Source organism: Fibroporia radiculosa, assembly GCF_000313525.1.
Source record: "Fibroporia radiculosa TFFH 294 genomic supercontigs, scaffold3160, whole genome shotgun sequence".
NCBI lineage: Eukaryota > Fungi > Basidiomycota > Agaricomycetes > Polyporales > Fibroporiaceae > Fibroporia > Fibroporia radiculosa.
In genome coordinates, this window is record NW_012133375.1 from 106,377 (window position 1) to 129,062 (window position 22,686).

The window sequence follows — 22,686 nt, forward strand, 5'->3', positions numbered from 1 at the left end:
ATGCCATCACTCGGATATTGCAGGACATTCCTGTGATGCGTGTGGGTTTTGCCTCCGCGGCTCCATTCTATCCCTCTGGCATCCCTGTACCTTATCAATGATACTCGGCTCATCATATTGGCCACAGAGATTGAAAAGTCTTCTTATATCACGTCGCCAGACCTAATCCACCTCCCATCCCACTCACAGGTCATGCAAAGCTTCTCCGATGACGAGTCTGATTCGGAATCTAGTATCTCCGTCTCTTCTCTCTCGTTTGACGACGACGAAGTTAATATTCGCGTGTGTCCCAACTGGTGCAGCTATCGACGTCTCATTCAATATCGAGGCTTTCGGCTTGACACTTGTCGAGACGTTAAACAGTACTATCAGCAATACTGGGAGAGGGTAACATCGCGAGGATGCAACGTGTCGCAAGATTGGCCAGGGTACCTTCGAGCATGCGAAGGACGTAGTGATGATGATTTGTGTAAGGATGTTGGCTTGGTTGGTGCATTTGTGTGCTAGCCTCTTTATCCAATGAAAAGCTCAACTCTGCAGCCGGAAAACTTGTTTCGTGGAACTCGCTGCGCTGATGGTCTGAATATTGTCGTCAAGGCTATCCACTTATGCAGCCGGGAATATGAAACATTGCGGTATCTGTCTTCCCCACCCCTATGCAAACACCCCATGAATCATTGCATCCGTACGTAGTTAAATATTCCCCCGTATCAAATCTTACGTATCAAATCTCACATCCTCCATAGCGATTTTGGATTTCATCGAGATACCTCAAGATAGCCTTGTGCTCGTAATAATGGAAGAGTGGTCGCCTTATCTAGTATCAGATTCATCATGTACACTGCGTGACTTTCTCGGGACAATGCGCCAACATCTTGAGGTGCGTGGCTCTATGTTCCCAAAATGCAAGCGCAATTTACTGGTTGCTATCAGCACATCACCTTCATGCATAACTACAACATCGCCCACCTGGATATCTCATTGCATAACATATTGACAGATGACGAGTCGCGTTATGCCTGCATCGACTTCGAAACAAGTCGTCGCTTCAGCGGCATAGGCACTCCACGGATCCGAGCCCCCCGTGCAGCTGAGCTTCCTCCAGAGGTCGAAGAAGGCGGGTGGAGTGATCCGTATAAGATTGATATATGGGCATCTGGAATGCTCATCCTTCGAGCAGCGAAAGTGGGTTCTAGATTTCTCAACATACATAATGAATCTTCACCGTTCAAGCAGATGACGGGCAATGACTTTCCCGAGCTATCATCAGTTGTGTCACCGATGCTGCGCGATGCATATGAGCAGCGTCCCACTGCAAAGGAAGCACTAGCATCATTCGACGCCATGGTTTGTACGATCAGGAAGGATAGGTTGGATTCTTATGGCTCTTGCCAATAGACATAACACCTTCGTTTTGGATGTAGTATACAATGTAATGTAATAGATTACTATCGTACAGCTCCGCTACTCAATCGCCGAAAAACAAATCTTGTGTATCAGCCTGGAACTTGGCCGTCCCCAGACGCGATTTCATCCAGTCTGCGCCTCTTTCTCTCCATATACCGCTCTCGCGCACTCTGGACCGATTCTTCAGTATTGCGCTTCGCAACCACTCGGTTAATACTATCCTGCTCCGCGCGTTCCTTTTCCTCCCGAATTCGCTCGCGCTCCTCCTCCAGCTGCTGCGCCACTTCACGCTGACGTCTTTCGCTAATCTCTCTTCTACTCGCTGCGGTCCCAACTGCTCGGTGCACAATGATTTCCTCTTGAGCATCCTGAGCCTTTGATGCCTGCAACCCTAGCCGTCTCGTGTTCGGTGCTGATAAATTTAGTCCAGCTGAAAGTAGTTCTCGCTTGTCGACGATTTGATTATCGTCGTTCAGCTCGACATCTTTGCCTTGTTCATTGGCAAGACGTGCTAATTCTACGTCGGACTTGGGTACAAAATCCGGAGGTTTAGTGATGGTCAGATTAGGCACTGGACCTTGAGGTCCGATAACGGGTTTCGATTGTGTCGAAGTCGCCGCAACAGTCTGTTCGTGCTGCTGTTCTGATTCTTCCAATAGCTTTCGATAGAAGTGCGCCATCCCGGTTCCTCCCTTCTTCTTCCTCTCAAGCTCTTCAGAGTTTCAGTTATTAATGAGCTGTCGAATAATAAATGCAAACTACCTTCACGGAGCTTCTCTTCCTCCTCTGCTTTGCGCATTTCAGCAATTTGATCCTTGTAAGCTTGCGTGACAAACGCATCCTTGTCTTTGAACTCATCCCCCTCAGCCTCACGCTCCCGCTGAATCATCTTCTGCTCGGCGCGTAGATGATCCAATCGACGTGTGGCCGCAGAAGACAGAAGCCCACTAATGTATTTTGGCTGATAATGTCTTTTGTATATCAGTGCTCGTTGAAAGAAGACGGACACAAACGGAAACTCATGCTCACCTTGCGCTCTTTAGAGTCTGCCTCCTTGGCCTCTTTTTGTCTGTGTTTAGCCTCCTGCATCTTGTCCCAGACCTCATCATACTCAAAAACAGTAGAATCCACTTTCATCTCAGCCTCCATCTTCTGTTTTGCGGTCTTGGACATCTCCACATTCTGGGCAACGAGTTGCTTGTTCGCGGTGACCTTGTTGTCGCCGAAGGAGGTAGGCGCAGCATCGATAGGCTCATCGTCATCCAAAGACGCAAATGCTGCGGACCGTTTAAGAGAAGGTGTTTCGCCAACCGGTTTAGTGGCCTTGGCTTTCGCAAGTGAGAAGGAGACCTTCATGGCAAGAGGGCTGGTACGTTGCCTAATTTGATGCGACAATAACGCATTGTGGCACGTGATGAGCGTTCTCCAATCTCGATCTAGCTTAGGTTGCCGGCGCACTAGGCGCCTTTGTGAGCATTTATATCAACTTGAAGTCTACATTGTACTTGTACGTCGGGCTCGTTATATTCAAACTGTCCTCTCGCCAAAAAGGTGTCTTCTGGACCACTAAAATATGGCTCAAAATTACGATCGTCGTCGCATAAATGGCCCAGATGATAGTGTCCCTCCAATTTTCGAGGATGGTGATAGTACGGTGCTCTGGAGTGCCGGAAAACCGCGTCAAGGACGAGCATCAGGAGACATTAGACCCATATGTGCGTAACTGCCGGTTCTTGTGTCTGAACTTATCCCGTTTACATTCCCATGGAATCCAAAAGTTTTACAGACAGGCCTCATAAGTCAAGCAAATGGATCCGCATACATCGAGACCGAAAGAACCAAGATTGCTTGCGCAGTGTTCGTTTTTCATTTTACTGTAATATAATATCATATATACTGAGCTACTTTCTCAGGTATGGCCCTCGGCAATCAAAAACTACAGTGTACAATGAGAATGGGCGGCTGAATGTTGAGGTCAAATTCGCTCCGTTCTCATGCACTCGGAGGCGAGCGCCGATACGCGTGAGTCGCCCTATATTATGACGTTTTGGAATGTGGGGGGATGCTATATGCTGTACACAGGATGCAGAAGATAGGTCCATCGCCATGCAAATTCACCAGGCGATTCTACCCTCTGTTCGCCTCGAACTGCTGCCAAAGTCAACTATTGACATTTTTATCACCGTCATTGAGAACGACGGGATTGAAGGTTGTATCGCCTCAGGGTCATTATCTGCAAGTGCTGCTCTGGCAGATGCAGGTATCGAGATGCTTGGATTGGTTATATCATGTACTGCTGTGAGTGATCAAGTTAGATCCAGGATTGCGATATTTACTCTTGGCATAGTCTGTCATATGTGGCGAGATATGGTTGGATCCGACAGAAGAGGAAGCTCGAGCGGCTGCAGGAAGCCTGATTATGTCGGGTATACCTGCTCTGGGAACTATCACCCATGTCTGGCAATCTGGCCATATGACGCCCGGACAAGCACTTCAAGTAAGCTTTGAGTTGAATATCTCTGTGTGCATAATATTTACATTAACATGTTCAAGTGCATGGAGACGTGCCAGGAGCGATATGTAGATGTTCACTCTGTAATTGCTCAAGCTTTGCTGGACAATGCGCGAACGTCCCAAACTTGATCATACGGCGCGTTCTCCGGGACTTCTCAGTCTAATGACTTCTTCAAGCGGAATGCTTAAGTCGATCTTTCAGTCCTGATATCCTATGGATAAACTTCAGGCTCTACATCTGCCATTGGTCACTATATCCGCATGCAGACAGGACCAGGGTACCTGCACAGAGCTGCACATATGCAGCTGTCTCGTGCTAGAATCGCATCGAATGATTGTAGACAGGGCCAGAGTACCTGCACAGAGCTACACGTATGCAATTGTCTCGTGCTAGAGTCGCATCAAATGATCGAGTTGTGTTGCACTTTGGACACGTAAGATATGTCGACCAAAGCGAGAAGATATCTTCATTCTTTGTTTGCTCGATTCTATGAAGTCATCAGTATGCCATGGTTTGCATTATGACAGACATACATCATATTCGGTTCAGTGAGTTGTATTAAGCATCGACTTCGCTTCATTAGTATTAATGTCTCATTAGCAGATCCAGCCACCAGCACATCGATCCTAAATACAGCATCGAACGTTTGTGGGTGACGTCCTGTAGGAACGTTACTCGATGTTACGGTATTCTCGGCTCTATGCTCAGTATTTAGTCACACATTCATTCCTCGGGTCCTGTTATCGCCTGATATCAAGAAAGTGTTGCTTCGTCAGACCACCAGTCTGAGAAGAGTCAGTTTCCGATAGGTAGATACAGACATGAGATCGGTTTGGAGCGACTATAAGAACTGTACGTATAGCCCAATGATTCTTGGTTCCCATTACTGACGTGGGTCATGATTTCGCGACGTCCACTGCGTCCCCTTCCTCAGACTGAAGCACTCTGCAAAACCACTTTCCTGCGGCCACCTCTGGATGGATCCTTGACATTACCCGAGATATTTGATTGGCATGCGGCACATAACCCGAAGCATCGCGTATTTGTATATTTGAAGAATGGCGGTATTGAGAGTATATGTTGGTTAGAGACCGTGAAGGCGATCAAGGTTGCAGCTAGAATCATGCGAAGCCGCTTTAGGATGGAGGGGTCAGAAGGATCCCCAATAGTAGGTATATTGGCCACATCAGGTAAATCTCCTGTCGATGTTTGATCTGATGCATATTGACATGTCATGGACAGACTTCATCCCATACTTCATCTCAATAATGGGTCTTATTCAGGCGAACTACGTTGTATTCCCCATCTCTCCTAGAAATTCGCCCGCTGCTGTGGCACATTTGATGCATGCAGTGGGTGCCAGCCATATTCTAGTAGGACATGAAAACTCCATGCTTGAGTTATCGAAACATGCCTTGGACATATTTCAGTCTCAATATCCGAACGCAGCGATCCCTATGACATCACCTATGCTTTCGTTCGAGGGGTTGTTCCTTCCACAAGCAGACGCTCCTGGCGATGATACGACGGTCGATGAACCATACAGTTGGAGGGGCCCCGATGCTCTAATTCTTTACTTGCATTCATCAGGTCTTGGAAGCCATCTTCGAGACTACTACCGAGCTAACGGATGAATTCAAGGTTCGACCGCTTTTCCGAAGCCCATCCCCTGGACAAATCGTTGCGCGTTGCAGTTCGCCCTACACCCGCATTTCAGTGAACAATGCCTTGTAGACAAGGTCTTCGCTGTACATTCAATCCCGATGTATCATACAATCGGGGTTTTACAGTTGCTGTGGACGGTATGCTTCGTACTATTCGTGTGTTTCAGTATGATGACTTTGAAGCAGGCTTCTTGTGGGCTGGTATTGAGTGTTTTCAAGCCTCAGACCCCTGCTCCAGTGCCATCCCCTGATCTGGTTTTTACCGAAGCAATGGCAACGAACAGCGATGTGATATTCTGCGTTCCGTCATTTCTTGAGGTGCAGATGCATCCCAAAGTTTGGTGCTATAGATCTACACTGACGACCTAGTAAAGGCGTGGTCACATAAAGCTGAATACGTGGGCTGGCTTGCCACTCGTATGGGGCTAGTAAGTTGATTTATCTGAGTACAGTGCAAAATTATCAAATGAATTATACAAGCTAAGTGGAGGTGGCCCCATCAACAAGGAGGTCGGAGACTATTTAGTTTCTCAAGGGATTGCACTTGTCAACCAGTACGGATTGTAAGATGCATCCATTTGTCCCTGTATTGTGCTGAAATCCCGTTTCTAGAACTGAAACCGGAGCCCTAAGTCTCTTTCTACCAAGTATGTACATCTGAAAATATGCAGCGAATGAAAATGATGAGCTCGCGTTTGTGCTCAGGACAAGTCGGATATGACTGGGAGTACTTTCGTATCCCTCAGCAGATCAACGTGTATTTTGCGCCCCATGGCGAAAACATCTATGAACTCGTTGTGGTGGTATGTTATTGGCTTGTCTCGCCGTATGGCATGTTTTAATTTAACACAGGCCAACCATTTCCGTGTGCCAGCCAAGCTGAATACGAAAATTAACGGGATTGATGCATATGCAACATCAGATCTCGTGATCCCCCATCCAACGAAGCCAGGTTATTGGAAGGTATTCGGACGCAGTGATGATCAACTTATCCATAACACAGGTGAAAAGGTGAGTGAAGACAGACCTCTCGTCGTGAATGAATCTTGACGATCTCGGCATAGACGAATCCTGGGCCTCTTGGTTTGTCGCTTGCATTCAAAGATTGCGGATTTTGTTGCTAATGCTTAACAAAGAAAACATCCTAAATCAGGATATACACATCCTGGCCTCCGTCGTGTTTGGCAATGGGAGGTTCCAAGCCGGTGTTCTAGTTGACCCAGTGCCAGAATTCAACTTTGACGCCACAGATGAGCCAAAATTAGCGGCGTTCAGAAATATGATATGGTATGTGATTTATAATATAACGCTTGCGATATTATAGGATCTCGAACAGGCCTACGGTTGAGAAAGTCAACGCATATGCACCGCAGCATTCAAGATTGTTTAAAGAGGTAGTATTATCCCTTTGCTATCTCAAGAAACTCGCGTTGACGACCTTATGGCTAGATGATATTGGTCTCAAAGTCCTCCAAGCCGTTCACGTATACTGCCAAAAATACTGTCCGCCGGCATGCCGTCATTAGTGATTACGAGGAGGAAATCGACATATTATATGATAAAGTGGAGGAGAGCACTCAAGCTAACATCCCCATTCCGTCCCGATGGGATGCTAGGACCACTGCGGATTTTGTACGGACTGTGGTGGACAAGATACTCCGGTATCCAATCAGAGATGACGACGATCTCTTCTATTGCGGGTGTGATAGGTAATCTACAGCTACAACCTCAAGGTCTCTTCGCTAACAGCGCATCAGTCTTCAAGCTACTTGGATACGCAACTCTATATTACGCGCCTTGCGCGATTCAGTTCAATTTGACACGCGGAAGTTCTCCGGAAACTTCGTGTACGATCATCCTTCCGTATCCTCTCTTGTTTTGCACGTATCCAGATTGGTATCTGGTGCGAACGATGATTTAGACAGTTCGGGAGAAGAACGCACAAGTATAATGCGCAAGATGGTCGCTGACTACAGCGCAGATTTCCCTACCCATCGGACAGATAACGCAGTACCTCGGTCAAACCATGGCAACATCATACTCGTCACGGGCACCACAGGCGGCCTGGGATGCCACATTCTAGTTCGACTGGCGAGTGATGCGAATGTCTCCCGAGTCTATGCTCTTAATCGAGCCTCCAAGAATAAGACATTGCTAGAAAGACAGAAGGGTGCGCTCATTGAACGTGCATTGGACACAGCGGCGCTAGTAAATGACAGGGTCGTCCTCCTCGAGGGAGACCTCTCGCTGCCAAATTTCGGCCTAGCCGAGAACGTTTATGAAGAGGTAATGCCAAAGTGCGCATGGATTCAGATCTCTAATCTTGAGCGATACTATACAGATACATCAGTCGCTTACTCACATCATACACAACGGTGCGTGATATTTGCGTTGCACGATTGCTCACACTCACGTTCTGATATTCCTGCAGCCTGGCCTGTAAATTTCAATATACCTTTGTCCTCGTTTGAGCCTAGTATTACCGGCTTGCGGCGTCTCGTGGACTTTGCCTTAACATCTCCGCAAAGGAACCCACCGCATCTGACATTTGCTAGCAGTATCGGCATTTTTCAGAGTAGGTGAAGAGCATCTCGCTGATCGTACGCTGCTGACGTTGAGTCAGACTGTGCGAACATCCAGACTGAATATGAAACTCGCGTTCCTGCAGAGGTTGCAGTTGGTACAGGGTACTCTGAATCAAAATGGGTGTCAGAAGAGCTGCTGTGTAACGCTGCGATCCAAACGCCATTAAAGATAGTCGTTGCCCGCCTAGGCCAAATTTGTGGAGGTGGAAACGGCGCCTGGAATCTGGTCGAATGGTTCCCTGCCATGGTTCAAACTGCCACAGTATTGGGCCAATTCCCCGTGTGCAACGGGGTACGTAGTTACATCTGAACTGCGGCGCTCTGGCTGACCTATGATCTGTAGGCCGTGAGTTGGATATCGCCAGGGCTAGCAGCCGGTGCTCTAGTTGACCTCCGCAATGCTCCTACCGAGACGAGAATTGCGCACATCGTGCATCCATACCCAGTCACTTGGCATTTTATAGCAATCACGGTCGCATCCGAACTCGGAATCGCTCTGGTCACATATCCCGAATGGCTGGAAAAGCTCAAACGCGTTGCGGACACCCTCAATAATGACATCTTGGAAGGAGAGGTTATAGTCGAAAGGGAAACCGCTCACAAGTTGCGTGCCCTGCGACTGCTACCATTCTTCGAGAGGGTAGCCCTTGAAATGCCTCGTGATGAAGCAATGGGATTCAATTCAATATCCTACGCGCAAGCTGTAGCCGCATCTCCAACACTGCAGAATGCCAGTTCGCACCAGTTGCATACTGACGATGTGAAGAGGTGGATCGCATACTGGAAGGAAGCAGGACTGTTCTTGAATCCATGATCAAGTCAATGAATCGTTATCTTCCGCTATGTATAGTGCTGCTCGTTCTGTGAAAATTAGTATACGTTATAGAATGGATATATCAGTGCACTTGTTAATGATGACCACAATTTCAAGTTGCGCGACGTGTGGGTCAGACGCGGTCTTCGCGCCCACCACGTGGTCGAGGATCTGTCCCAATTAGAGTCCTTGCCTGGCTATTGTCGCCGGCTCAGGCTCTATTGCTGTTCCTCCTTACTCGGGCTGTTGCAATTGTTCAAATAGTGCGGGGTAAACTCTGCACCAACTCCCTACAAAAAATCTCGCGCGGTCGTCGACGGGCCCTCTTCGTGACGGGAAATCCTATGACAACATCCTCGCCCAGGGCGGCGTTCTTCGATGCTCTCAAGTCACCCGTCAGTCCGCGCTCGCCCACTGCACTATACACCCTGTCCCATGCTCCTCGTACATCTCACGAATCCGATGATGCTGACTCTTTGCGGGACTTGGAGCTTTCCGATGGACCTCTCCTCGCCGACGCACCCATCTCCTCACGCGCACGGGCATACTCCATTTCCGGATTTGATTTTCAGCGCGACCTCCTTCCGCTCACGGCGAGTCTGAGCGAGCCCGACACTGTACATGGCGAGTCGCACACAAAGAGCATCAGTTTGCTTCATGGTGCGTGGTGTCTACCTTACCAGTCTCTTCGGGTCACGAACAGACTACCAGGCGTTGCACTCATTATGGGGCTGCAAATTGGGTCTGGTATATTGTAAGTGCAACATCGGGCATTACTTAAGTGATATGCTAACGGTGCACGGCAAGCTCATCACCCGGTGTGGTGGTCGCGAATACGCAGAGCGTGGGCGCGAGCCTTGTGGTATGGCTTGCAGCAGGACTTTTGGCGTGGACGGGCGCAAGTAGTTTTGCAGAGTTGGGGGCGTCAATACCCGTGAACGGAGGTGCGCAGGCGTACCTTCAGTATTCATACGGCCCGCTCGTATCGTATCTATTCGCCTGGACAGCTATATCGGCGCTGAAGCCAGGTTCGTCTGGATGCACATCAGCCTTGGTCCGAATACTCATATCAGACACAGGAGGGAATGCCGTCATAAGCTTGATTTTTGCCGAGTACATGAACAGGCTCTTCTGGCACAGTACGCGCGCTGAGGTATCGCCGGATGATATTCCACAGTGGGCTGTCAAACTCACTGCGATTGCGGCAGTCCTTGTGGTATCCATAATCTGTGTTGCTACACCGACGCTGGGTCCACGGGCCGCTGTGGTGTTCACCACGGTCAAAGTAAGGTTGTTCTTGCGTCTCGCACTCTGACATAACCCTCACCTATTTTGTCCAGATTGTTGCCCTGGTGCGTCTCAGGATTTTAGCAGTATTGTTATAACGATGTTGATGTCGTCTTATGTGAAGTTGTCTATAACGATACTTGGTATCATTCAACTCGCTAGAGGCCATTCGTCGGTCTCTTTCACTGGACCACTATTTTCTGGCTCCAGTACGAGCCCATCGCAATATGCACTAGCGCTGTATTCTGGCTTGTGGGCCTTCGACGGATGGGATCAAGCCAATTACGTCGGAGGGGAGATGAAAAATGCCGAGAAGAACATCCCTAGAGCAATCCACTTCAGCATGTCTCTTGTCACGGTCCGTCCTTTGGTCGATATTTTATTTTCCGAGGCCTTGATTTGTTTTAGGTTCTATTTTTACTAGCTAACTTGGCCTATTTTGTTGTTTTGGACAAGGTATGTATAAACTTATGCATGATCATTATATCATTTTGATGAACCTGGTTTTAGGCAACAGTCGGGCGGAGCAACACTGTCGCCCTTGACTTTGGCCGCGCTCTCTTTGGACCAGTCGGTGGGATTATCTTCGCATTAATGGTTGCAATATCCTGCTTTGGCGCATTAAATGGTCTGTGTTCTCTCCCGATGTATGATTAAAGCGTTGTAGAAACTCACGTATTCGCTGTTTCACTGGTACTGTTCAGGTTCATCATTTACAACTGCGCGCCTTATTTTCGTCGCCGGCCGTGAGGGATATCTTCCGGCGTTTTTTGGACAGATGAATAAGAAACTCAAAACACCGCTTAATGCCATGTGTCTGCAGGCATTACTTACTATTGCCTTCATCGTGATCGGTGGAGGGTTCCGCTCGCTGATAAATTTCGCTGTCGTCGCCTCGTGGGCATTCTATTTTCTCACTGTGAGCAATCATCTCTCACTGTGGTCGTTGTCGATGTTCATGACAATCACGTTGGCAACAGGTACTAGGCTTGGTGATATTGCGGGTCAAGGAGCCAATGCTAGAACGGTTAGCCAAATGTGCTTGATATTCGATTTTGGTACTGACGGCTGTGCACAGTCCATACAAGACTTGGATCACTACGCCACTAATATTTTGCGCGGTATATTCCGACTTATTAGTTTGTTCGGACATCATATTGAAGTGTCTTTAGGTTTGTATATTCCTGTTGTGCATGCCCATCCTTGCTGCACCATTAGAAGCCATCGCTGTACTTGGTTAGTGATCTGTTTCTGTGAACTTCTTGAGCGAAATATGATGTGTTTGCAGGATTTGTATCGGTGGGGATACCAATATATTATTTAACACAGACGCGAGGAGCCACGTCTTCCCGCGTACTCTGTGAGTTGTCTTCTATCTGTCAATCATGACAATGGTGGGCAATGATCCTGGTGACTGATTCCACTTTTAGCGATCTTCACAGACTGTTTTGCACGAATCCGTGGCCGGCCAGAGCTTGGTACAGGGTGGGAAGCCGTGGCGACAGAGGGGGATGACCACGTCGAAATGATCCAGCCTTCGCGGACATCTCGGTCGTGATTTGACATGCATTCATGAGAATTGAGACGACTGGGCATGAGTACAAACGACATACCGGGAATGCTCCGTACCTTCATGGACCGGAGGACGCAGCAATGTGACTATATCCTGTACGATAGAGCTCTTAATGTCGGGTGAATGAGTGATCTACTATAGACTTTTTCTCTTAGTCAGCGCATCGGCGATTCTGTTCCTTGCGAGTATGAAAGAAATTACAATACTTAGTCTTGCCTTCCAAGCCAGCCCAGCACAGTTGGACCCGGGTACTGTGTAAGCAGACTGTAGTGGGTGCTTACTAGTAGTAGACCGTGACGCTGTAGAACACTGGTTCGATATCCGAGGAATCGGGCACTGGACGGCGATGAGCGGCGCCATTTACAAACGGATGGTGGCAGCTTACTCATGGGAATGCGCGATTTATTGGACGAATGAGCTCACACTATAAAAAGCGCGTTCAATCTCTCACTCCAGCCCATAAATCATCATCGCACCAAGCATCTCTCCCTTATTCCGCACTTAAATCAGCATGGTACGTCCGCTCGGCGAAGTACAGGAGATTGATTGCTAAAATATCTAGTGTAGGCCACTGAACACACCTACAAATTTGACGTTAAGGTGTGTCTCCCGCGCTCGGCGCGAACGATGTGAATGTCGGGGCTAGGCTAACGCAACTACTAATAGATGACCTGCGGTGGATGCTCGGGTGCCGTCGAGCGGGCGCTCAAGAAGGCAGAGGCCGATGGTGAGTGACACTGAGTGTAGGCGATGCCGAGGCGAATCGAGCTTCCCTTCCAGGGGTCACCTCCTACGATGTCAGCTTAGAGAAGCAAGAGGTGGTCGTGAAGGGCACGATTGCCTACGACGCATTGCTGGAGAAGATTAAGAAGACAGGCAAAGAGGTATGTGTTCGGGTCCGTGAATGGAGTGTATGCTCATGCGGTTGTGATGCAGGTGCGGTCAGGAACGACTGTGGAATGAGGGCGTGTGATAATCCGTGCGTTGTGTGCTATTGGAGGGACGGTTACTTTGAATTCGATTATAACACTACTTGTTTCGAGACAATCATAGCGATGCCGACAAGGCCAGAGAATGATGTTGATGGTGAGTACGTATACGACCGATGTGGAGAAATATACACGAGTTTTCCATGAGGGATGGCGAATTTAGCCCGATATATATCTCGGCCGTCTCGACGGCGGCCGGCGCTCGAGGACATTAATAGCGGCTCTGTGAGAGTGAAGTTGGGATCGGTAACCGGTTCACAATATTCGCGAAGCGGCAGCCATGTACCAAAGCCTTCACCGTCACGGTCTCGACGCCCCTGGCCCATGTCTCTTTCAACGCCGCCATCGCTCTAGCCACTTCCTTTCGCTCCCATTACTAGCTCTCGCCCAGCTGGTTTGGGTCTGCCTCAGCGATATCCTGGACCCCGGTCTCATACACGATATCACTGGTCCCTTTTAAAGACGGTCCGGGTTGGAGGAGAGTCGAAACACCCGATCCTGTCTGATCCCCCTGGAGCCTTTCTTTGGGCTTCGTATTTGTAGTGTACTTGTGACGGTATCGTCTCCCGCATGGCCTCGCAGAAGGTAACCTCCACACTATCCTTGACAGCCTATCCAACCACCCCAAACTACTCAGATGACCAGCAATGGATAACTGCATACCTCGACATTCACGCTCTACCTGATGCCAGTTATGTATACGTTTACGTCTTGTGGTTCGCCATCGCGCTGGTGCTCGTCCTACTTTCCTTGTTACGCCTCACTGGCCTTGGCAGCGGGTTCCTCGGCGCGTATTGGTATAAATGGGCCATACGCCGAAGAACATGGAGGAAGAAGCACACCCTCCGGCTTGCGCAGAGCAAGGGTGATCCGCACAAACAACCCCACTCTCTGCCGTCTAATGCCCAGATATTGTCCCTTTTCGTTTTTGTACTTTTAATCCTCCTGTTGACATTTGCTGGCCCAGACTATATTGTCTCGAGTAGCCCTTTTTTAACCTCCACACGCTCTCCCGATGCATCCCCACTTACACAATATATACCCAACTACACTATTAACAAGGCGTGGTGGACTTCTGGAAACAGGACCGGGCTAATTGCTTTCGCCCTTTTCCCGCTCTGCGTGCTCTTGGCCCTCAAGTCTCCCCCATTCGCCGTACTCGCGGTGCCATTTCTTGTCCGGTTATATTTCGACAAACTGTCCTGGGCACACAAATGGATCGGCCGTCTCATCTGGTTTTTCACTGCGCTGCATGTCGTTCTTTGGAGCGTACAGCTAGCGGTCGAGCGTAGAAGCAGCACTGGGAAGACAGTGTATATTTACGCGTGGGGCTATAGAGACTTCGTATATGGATGGGTTGTAAGTATCATTTATCCAAAAATTACTAGTTAAACTCATCGATCCGCGTTAGGCCTTCATTGCCCTAACGCTACTCGTCGTCATGTCCTTCCGTTCTGTGCGCAATCTACATTACGAGATATTTTATGCGTCGCATATCCTTTTGGTACCCCTCACTCTGGTATTTGCTGCTCTGCATCACTCACAAGTATGGTGGTGGTGCTGGGCAAGTCTTGCGCTTTGGGCGGGAGAGCGTCTTTGGCGATTGATGTGGTGGTTCCAAGCCAATGGCTACCTTGGCAGAATGCTCTCGCCAACCGTCCCAGGCAAAGTGCATAATGCTCCGGTGCAAGACAATCCTCAGTCGGATTTATGGAAGATGAATGACATAAGCCCCTTTAAACCTATGTCGCGGTCTCCAAACGGTGACATATCATCGAGCCCGGCACTTTCTATCAACATGAATGTAGGCTTTCCGCATCGAGCCGGTTTTATATTGGGGGAGTATGTCCCTCCCCCCGGATTCGCGCACGCGGAACTTCTTTCGGGTCGCACGATTCGCCTCCGACTTATCACGCCCGGATATATCCCCTGGGCACCAGGGCAGCACTTTCTGTTGCGGATCCCTGCCATCTCACAAGTCACGACACACCCGTTCACAACTGCTACAATTTGCGACCAGACTGTATCTGACGAGGGTCGCGAGCTTGTATTTCTTGTGCGCGCGAAGAACGGCTGGACGAAGCGCCTATGGGACCTCACCGCTCAATGTATGGCACAGGGACTCTCATGTGCTCCTGGAGAGTCCCTTCCAACCGGTTACCGGGCCCACACCGGTGGAGTGTTAATGCGCGCATATGTGGACGGACCGTTTGGCTCAGCAGTCCGGGCACGCTGGTGTTCGTATTCAACAGTGTTGATCGTTGCTGGTGGTTCGGGTGTCAGCTTTGGTTTGTCGGTGCTGCAGTATGTGTGTATGTGTATGTCTGGGCGGGATGGTTATTTCCTAGGCGGGAGGAGAGGAAGCCGGGACGATCCAGGCTTTCAAACGAGACGGATACGGTTTGTGTGGCTGGTCCGGGAATACAGTGAGCAGCGGCTTATTTTTTATTCAACAATTTACGGGTGATCTTACTGACGACGAGGGCTAAGGTCACATTCAATGGTGCGCGACCTTCTTGCGTCGATGTATGGAGTTAGTGGGTGCACCTGAACTGCAGATCGACGTCTTCGTCACGAACTTCAAGACACCTCTCGCCACACCTCTCGCCAAAAGCAACGCCCGATCTGAGGCACTCAGAAAATTGGAAATGGGTGGTGGACCTGCACCTCCCACCTCTCACCTCGATCGCTGTCAATCCGATCTACAAGACAATGATTCGTGTACAGAGGATATGTCGCCTGCGGAAATTGATGCTGGTAGCGTCGTCGACCTGAGCTATTACACGGGTGAAGTTGTTGAGGGGGGCGAGCTGGGACACGAGGAGCATGTACTTGACCTCACCAATTTCGAGGGGGACAACGATCAAGTCATTCCTGGTGAAACACAGTTTAGTATTTCGGTGAGAAAGGAGGGCAGACAGCGCCGAGCCGAGTCGCAAATACTAGCTAGCGGACAGCAACTGACCGAAGAGGAGCCGGATAAAGGGGAAACAATTCCTCCAGGCGGGACTACCGTGCGTCTGGTCGATTCAAAAATGTCGTCTCTGTGGAGATTCGGAGAGAGACATCAAGGTGATACCACATCTCCTGCGTCTCGCGCCTCTGAGAAAGTGGTATCTACATCGCCCACCCCCACCAGTTCATCTTCGCAGACAGCATTCTCGCCACAACATCCCGCTTCACCCATCTCCGCATCTTCTTCCAGGACCCTCTTCAATACCGATTCTCTTTTCCCGAACATGAAAGCGCAAAACAAAGGGAAGCCTCGAGAACGTGGCTCTTCTGCACCGACAAGCAGAGTTCGACCGCTCTCGACAGCCTCGTACCTAACCGCGTGGTCCAATATGTGTAACGAGGCAGCATTGCCGTCGGCGGTGGAATTCGGCTGGCGTGGGGAACAGCTCAGAATCAAACCGGACGCACAAGAACTGCAGGACGTGGGCATTGTCTCTGAACACGCACGCCCTGGAAGACCCAAGTTGGATCGTATCCTTGCGGAAGAAGTGCGCCAGGCGCAGGGCGCTATTGTTGTCGGATGTAAGTCGTCTCGTCAATACCGTTTTGGATATGGACAATGACGCCTTGCAATTCGTAGGTTGTGGTCCCTTGTCGCTGAACGCAATGATGCGCAAGACCGTCGCAGCTCAGATCGATCCGGACCGAATCAGAAGAGGCGACATGAGGGGGTCAATCACTCTCATTTCAGAACACTTTGAGTATTGATATACTCATAGCCATACTGGGTTGCATTCGTGGAGTGCTGTTTTCTCACCATGACACGCCTAGTATGGTCTCTCTAGGTGGAACGTTTAATGATCATGATTCCTAAAGTAAACATTTTCATTCCGTGACGCGGATACTTAGAATCAACTGTATCGTTATTACGTATGTTCGTCCGCGATCCCTCGTTGCCCTTCTAGACAATGGAGACGTGCAAGCCATGGATATGAACGTGCTGTACTGCAGATACTAAGTAAGTACATAGCCGGAGCGCGGAGGCGCAAGTATAAGCGACTCGGAATTAGTCGAGAACGACCGCGTAGGCTGGGGCAGAACGTGACTCGAACGCGCCAGGACGCGTCCGGCCCCACTCAAATCATAGAAATCTATCTGGGGGATCGGTGCTGGGATTTCGAGTTCACGCTGCTGTCACTACGTTGTCTTCGTGGGCCTCTGTGCCGCCAATTTTTCACTCAACGCCGGCATTGCTTTCTTGGGACTATGGCTACGGATTCTGCAGAACCATCTATCACGATCCCCGAGGGGTACACCCTCCACACGGAAAATACGTCTCGTATTCTCTTGCCCCCGGGGAATCAGGCGTTTCTTAACCCCGTGCAGGAGTTCAACCGCGATCTGAGCGTCGCGTGCATTCGTACATGGAGCGAGCTGATCAACGAGGAGAAGGAGACGAAGTGGAGAGCGGGCCAGGAGAGACGGGCGAAGAAGACGCAGACCGGGGATGGCCCAAAAAATAAGCGGATAAAGAGTGAGTCTTTGGGAAGTGGAGGTTCCTTCAATTATGAACTTGCTCAGCTCGTTCGTAGCAGGGGACGAGTCTACTGCCACAGAATCAGCAGCGGAAGGTGCACTCTCCGAGAAAGCAGCGGATAATGTTGTCCTCACAGCAGAGGAGCCCTCAAGAGACGCTGCTGGACCTAGTGCACCAAAGCAGAAAGAGGTATTTGCACAACCCCATCACGCCGTCTCCCACACTGAGGCCTTGAGGGTTTACCTAGTATCGACCATATAAAAGCGTGATCCTGGAAGCCCTTTCAGCGACAGGACTTCGTTCTATCCGTTACGCAAAAGAAATTCCTCTTGCAAAGTGCGCATAACTTCCTTTGTGATAGCGCCCGCATCTAATATAGTCGTGCAGGTATGTCATTGCGAACGACAATTCGCCATCTGCTGTTGAAGCCATGCAGAGGAATGTCGACATAAATGGACTTGCTGGCTCAGAGGCGCTCACAAAAGGGCCCTCGTCTGATAGCCAAATAGCTGAAGGCAGCAGACCACGGCAGCCCAAAGTGAAGGTCAACGAGGGCGATGCATGGTGGGTTATCGCTGTATGGAAGATTTTGAAACTGACATTACTCCAGCGCGTTAATGTATAATCATCGAGCGGAGAAAGATCGTGTCGACGTCGTAGATCTAGATCCGTATGGAACAGCGGCGCCTTTTATCGACGCTGCCGTCCAATGCGTTCACGATGGAGGTAGGGGTCTCCATGCGTGTCTAAAATCAAAGCTGATAATGTCATACGTCAGGATTACTGTGTGTAACATGTACTGACCTTTCAGTCTTGGCCACTGTAAACTACCCAGAAAAATGGTATGCCACAGGTTCAGATCACCAACTCCACTCATTGATTTTCTACACTATAGCTTCTCGAATTATGGCGGAGTTCCTGTCAAGGCGGAGTACTGTCATGAAGCGGTATGTCATTCTATTTATACGGCAGGAAATCATATTGCTGACTGCGTGCAGGCTCTTCGGCTTGTGCTAAATACCATCTCGACATCCGCGGCTCGATATGGGCGGTATGTCCAGCCCTTACTCTCTCTATCTATCGACTTCTACGTGCGCTTGTTTGTGCGCGTCTACTCGTCAGCGAATGAGGTGAAGAAAGCTGTCAGGTTCGTCTGAAATTCGCAGAATTGAAGAGATAGTCAGGTTGTGACTGTTTGACAGCAAGACATCTATGTTCTATGTCTGCAGTGGTTGTCAGTCATTCTACAGTCAGCCTCTGGGGCGTATGACGGAGAAGATTCACGAAGCCAGCGGTACCGTCAACTATCACTTCAAAGCTCATACCGGTCCGACAGTTCCAAGCAAATGCCCCGAATGCAACTTCCCTCTGCATGTAATTATTATTGCTAAGTCTAGATCATTTAAGAAGACTAATGCCTGACCAGCTATCTGGGCCCATGTGGTCTGGTCCAATACATGATCCTGCTTTCGTTACGAAGGTGTTGGAACACCTGGAAACAAACGAGGACAAATATGGGACGTCCACCCGAATGAAGGGCATGCTAACTGTTGCCAAAGAAGTAAGCCTCAGCTTCTCTCTGATAAGAAGCTCTATCTTATTTGACACAGGAACTGGACACACCATTTTACTTCACTCCCGCCAAGGTGGCGAGTAGTTTCCACTGCACGTGTCCTTCTCTGGATGAAGTAGCGTACGTTATATCAACCTCTGGGTGAGGAGTGCTCAACATTTACGAACATTTCAGGTCGGCATTGCTTCACGCCGGGCACCAGGTTTCAAGATCTCATGCGTGCGCTGGATCCCTGAAGACAACAGCAGCGCGTGCTGACGTACACGATGTATTCCGGTCGTGGGTCAAGACACATCCGGTCAAAATGGATAAGGTCTCCGAGACATCACCAACCCACTGCTTGTTGAGCAAGGAGCCCAAGTACGTTTCAAGCTCGGATCGCATTGATATATATATTAATATCTCCGATGCAGAGTGGAGGCTGATTTCACAAGACATCCCAAGTCCGTAACCCCTTCATCAAAAGTAAAACTCGTCCGTTATCAAACCAATCCCACCCCGCACTGGGGTCCAGGCAAGAAGGCTGGTTCTGGAAAGAGGAAAAGAGAAGGCGACGAGGAATAATCATATCGGACAGGCATATCATAATGTAACGACTGATTTGATGTGTTGCACAACAACAATAATTGAGCAAAGCATGGTCCCAAGGGAAAGCATTGCGATGGGAGATCTAGATAGACTGTGCTAGACGAATATAAGAAAATGGAGGCAGATAAGCCTAGTGGCCAAGAGGTAACGGTTGGTTGACAATCCATGGGTGCTTGAGAAGCTCAGCCGCCGAAGGACGGGCTTCATGATTCAGCTCAAACGTGAGCTGAAGGAAACTCTCGGCTTCGGATGAGATATCAGCTGGGATGGTCGGCTTTGCCGAGGAGCCAATCTGGGAATTGAGGCAATTAATCACCCGCGTGAATATGATGGAATGATGGAAATTATACCTTGAAGATAGCTTGCATCTGGGTCAACTGCGCCCAAGGATGCTCACCCGTCAGCATCTCAACAACGAGACAACCAACACTCCAAATGTCGGCTTTCTGCGTGTATGCTGTCTGCTTGACAACTTCGGGTGCCATCCAGAAGACGGAACCTTGAAGGGAGGGTCGGTGAGCACGGTGGCCCGGGAGCAGGTCTGGAAAATAGGGCATGTCAGCATCGGCTGATTGGAATCATGAACAAACACGCTCACTGTCTTCAACTTTCTTGGAGATGCCGAAATCCGAAATCTTGATACCACCTTTGTTGTCTACCAAGATATTGGCGCCCTTGATGTCGCGATGGATGATATCGCGCTCGTGCAAGTAGTTGAGACCCAGGAGGATCTGCCGCACCCAGTTCCGCACCAGGGGCTCTTCAAATGCGCCGTAGTTCCGCAAGACTGTCGTGACGGAACCTCCAGGAACGTACTCGAGAAAGATGTTGAGATGATCGTCGTCCATGCAAGAGGCTGGTGGATCGTGAACTGTCAGCAAGATGGCCCCATCGTTGAAATTGTCTCGGGCTTACATAGATACTGCACAATGTTCTCATGCTGCAACTCCTGCAAGAGCTCGATTTCGCGCTCGAGAGCGCTCAGCATGCTCTTCTTGCGTTCCTCGTTCGGGGCCGAAGCTGTTGGCAACTCCACTTGTTTCACCGCCATGAGAAGACCCGTCGAGGCGTCCATTCCCAGATACACCTTCCCAAACGATCCGGCACCGATCAGAGCGCCCTTTATCCACTTGATAGTTCTCTCGCCTGCGTGGCAATAAGTTGGAACAAGTCAATATTATGAGTAGAGACAGGTAACGTACGTCCTGCCGACGTGATTGCCTTGCCAGGCTCATCCTCATTCAGTGTTTCATCGTCGTCCCCGACCTCCTCTTCCTCAGTGTCTTCCTCTTCCTCTTCTTCTTCCTCTTCTTCTAGCTCCTCCTTGATACTTTGCTTTTCAGCGTCATCACCAAGATCTACCTTGGTCCACTCATCTGATCCGTCAGAATCTAGCTTCAACTCGCTGCTCTCCTGTCGACTCTCTACCTCTGCGGTAATCTCATCGACGGTCAAGAGACTAGCGGTATCGGAACGGTCGCGCTTGCTGCGAAGCTCCGTCATGAAACTCATCCGCCTCGACGAGACAGACATCGTCCTTGATTTAGGACGCGATCCAAGCTGCGTGGAATCAAGGTTCAACGATTCGGAGAGGGACTCCGAAGGGAAGGCAACAGGGGGGAGTATATGTGGGCTAGATAATCGCCTGTATGCTTCGTCGTCCTCTTGGCCCGAACCCGACAATTCAAACGAGCGTCCGTCATCTGTAGACAACGATAATCGAGGTGCTTCTGTTGTAGCAGCCAACGGCAAAGGGGGAGGAGGTGAGAGAGGCCTTTCAGGGAAGGCAGCAGACGTGGAGCTGGCCGATATACTTGGTGACAAGCCTCGCTGTGAACTAATTGTGCTAACACTAAATCGAGAGCTCGATGGTGGATTCCAGGAGGCTACACTGTCGCGTTTGCCAGGTGCGCCTGCAGTACCAGCTCGCATCATGCTCTGCCGTCTCGTACGCTCCAACACTTTCTTCTCTGTAAACGGGAAGTATTCGGCCAAGTGCGTGGTAATGAGCTCGCTTGGTGGCCGCTGTCCAAAAAAGTTGCGCAATTTCGACGGACGCTTGACACTTGCCGGTGTTTTTGTGGGGCTCTGGGTTGGAGAGGACGTAGACGATTCAAGGGCTTTGTCGGGTATTTGGACGCCCAATCCGCTGAGTATGCTTATAGAACTCGCGCGTTTCATGGCCTTCGTAGCCGGTGTCTGTGCACCAAGAAGAGGGTTGTCTGGTGACAAGAGTTCATCATCGATGTCTTTTTCTTTCGAAGCAAAGACTGGGCTTGAGGGGCTCGTTGATCGTGCCCTGGGACGTCTTGTCCTCCCGATCAGTCGCAAAGTGAGGCCGTATTCGCGAGAAGGATCGTCCAGGGGTGCATGGCATACAGAAAGTAACTGCGCCTCCGTCAAAGGGGAACCTGAGTGTAGCAGGTCTATAAGATGACAAGCAGACAATACGACACGACGAACCTGTATCATCAGCACCGCGGTGCAGATAGGCACCCCATCCGTCGACACTCAACCCGCCGTCCCCAATCTCAACCCGCTCTGAACCCTCTGCACCAAGCTTGTTGAACTTCTTGAGTGCTCTGACAAGCACTTCCACACCGCCGGCACAATCGGCTGCATTGATGGTGACAGACTTTGCGTCGTCCGGCAATGTGAACTTGACCAGCTTCCGCCTAAGATCATCTAACGATGGAGTGCCATGAGACGGCGTGTTAGGTCGCCCTAATGCACCCCGAGGCCCTATCGGTGGCGATGGTGTTCCCGATGCTGCGGTGCGCTGAGAACTGGAAGATTCAGCGATCGGCGAGAGACCGTTCTGCAGTGATGCATACGGATGGGGCGTGTTGCCCGTCGAGGGTCTGGGTGGGAGCTTGGCCGGCGGGTTCGGTGGCGCGTTAGAGTACGAGCCGCTTCGTGCATGCGCACCACTCTCGTTTCCGGGGCGCGAGCCGTTTCGGCCAGAAGACTGCATGGGGGGGAAGGGAAGCGGCGAGGGGGTGCGAGCGGGCGTCCTCGGGTTGCCCTGCCAGGTGCCGCTTTGGCCCTGCGACGTTGGCGTGAGCAGGTTCGATCCATGAGGGGCCAACTGCGGGGAGAACGAGGAGCCTTCGGGCTGAATGGGGGTACGCCGGCCGGAAAGCGCGCTGAGAGGGGGTTGTAGGGAATGGGGTGTGCGAGGATTGGGCGGGAGCGGCGG

The 22,686-nt window shown here is 50.1% G+C and overlaps 7 protein-coding genes across 7 annotated transcripts; 5 read left to right on the top strand and 2 right to left on the bottom strand.

Annotated features, from left to right (window-relative positions):
* Positions 1-862: 862 nt before the first annotated feature.
* FIBRA_04471 (uncharacterized protein) lies at positions 863-1,398 on the top strand (the record flags this gene model as incomplete). Its single annotated transcript, XM_012326269.1, has 2 exons — positions 863-880; positions 934-1,398. The coding sequence occupies 2 exons, from the start codon at positions 863-865 to the stop codon at positions 1,396-1,398; spliced, it is 483 nt and encodes a 160-aa protein (XP_012181659.1).
* Positions 1,399-1,496: 98 nt separating this feature from the next.
* FIBRA_04472 (uncharacterized protein) lies at positions 1,497-2,763 on the bottom strand (the record flags this gene model as incomplete). Its single annotated transcript, XM_012326270.1, has 3 exons — positions 1,497-2,119; positions 2,170-2,368; positions 2,437-2,763. 3 exons carry the CDS (start codon positions 2,761-2,763, stop codon positions 1,497-1,499), a joined length of 1,149 nt encoding a protein of 382 aa, XP_012181660.1.
* A 217-nt stretch (positions 2,764-2,980) lies between these two features.
* On the top strand, positions 2,981-8,985 carry FIBRA_04473 (uncharacterized protein; the record flags this gene model as incomplete). Its single annotated transcript, XM_012326271.1, has 24 exons — positions 2,981-3,122; positions 3,198-3,264; positions 3,321-3,429; positions 3,490-3,705; positions 3,755-3,904; positions 4,785-5,112; positions 5,165-5,451; positions 5,513-5,563; positions 5,617-5,724; positions 5,773-5,904; positions 5,961-6,014; positions 6,067-6,149; positions 6,199-6,233; positions 6,292-6,389; positions 6,439-6,597; positions 6,651-6,669; positions 6,723-6,855; positions 6,911-6,980; positions 7,036-7,295; positions 7,344-7,872; positions 7,928-7,961; positions 8,018-8,161; positions 8,210-8,463; positions 8,515-8,985. The coding sequence occupies 24 exons, from the start codon at positions 2,981-2,983 to the stop codon at positions 8,983-8,985; spliced, it is 3,933 nt and encodes a 1,310-aa protein (XP_012181661.1).
* A 344-nt stretch (positions 8,986-9,329) lies between these two features.
* Positions 9,330-12,808, top strand: FIBRA_04474 (uncharacterized protein; the record flags this gene model as incomplete). Its single annotated transcript, XM_012326272.1, has 16 exons — positions 9,330-9,739; positions 9,793-10,013; positions 10,065-10,270; positions 10,326-10,337; positions 10,397-10,630; positions 10,681-10,728; positions 10,783-10,900; positions 10,977-11,191; positions 11,253-11,299; positions 11,351-11,393; positions 11,445-11,508; positions 11,561-11,571; positions 12,413-12,445; positions 12,512-12,572; positions 12,626-12,729; positions 12,782-12,808. 16 exons carry the CDS (start codon positions 9,330-9,332, stop codon positions 12,806-12,808), a joined length of 1,854 nt encoding a protein of 617 aa, XP_012181662.1.
* Positions 12,809-13,404: 596 nt separating this feature from the next.
* On the top strand, positions 13,405-16,557 carry FIBRA_04475 (uncharacterized protein; the record flags this gene model as incomplete). Its single annotated transcript, XM_012326273.1, has 4 exons — positions 13,405-14,193; positions 14,246-15,146; positions 15,325-16,371; positions 16,430-16,557. The coding sequence occupies 4 exons, from the start codon at positions 13,405-13,407 to the stop codon at positions 16,555-16,557; spliced, it is 2,865 nt and encodes a 954-aa protein (XP_012181663.1).
* A 498-nt stretch (positions 16,558-17,055) lies between these two features.
* Positions 17,056-19,463, top strand: FIBRA_04476 (uncharacterized protein; the record flags this gene model as incomplete). Its single annotated transcript, XM_012326274.1, has 13 exons — positions 17,056-17,323; positions 17,385-17,515; positions 17,574-17,662; positions 17,714-17,890; positions 17,937-18,052; positions 18,105-18,168; positions 18,222-18,273; positions 18,325-18,473; positions 18,529-18,700; positions 18,753-18,887; positions 18,937-19,019; positions 19,074-19,259; positions 19,313-19,463. The coding sequence occupies 13 exons, from the start codon at positions 17,056-17,058 to the stop codon at positions 19,461-19,463; spliced, it is 1,773 nt and encodes a 590-aa protein (XP_012181664.1).
* Positions 19,464-19,617: 154 nt separating this feature from the next.
* Positions 19,618-22,461, bottom strand: FIBRA_04477 (uncharacterized protein; the record flags this gene model as incomplete). The annotated part of the gene is made up of 6 exons (XM_012326275.1): positions 19,618-19,779; positions 19,838-20,028; positions 20,086-20,343; positions 20,403-20,633; positions 20,690-21,898; positions 21,951-22,461. The coding sequence occupies 6 exons, from the start codon at positions 22,459-22,461 to the stop codon at positions 19,618-19,620; spliced, it is 2,562 nt and encodes an 853-aa protein (XP_012181665.1).
* Between the last annotated feature and the right edge of the window lie 225 nt (positions 22,462-22,686).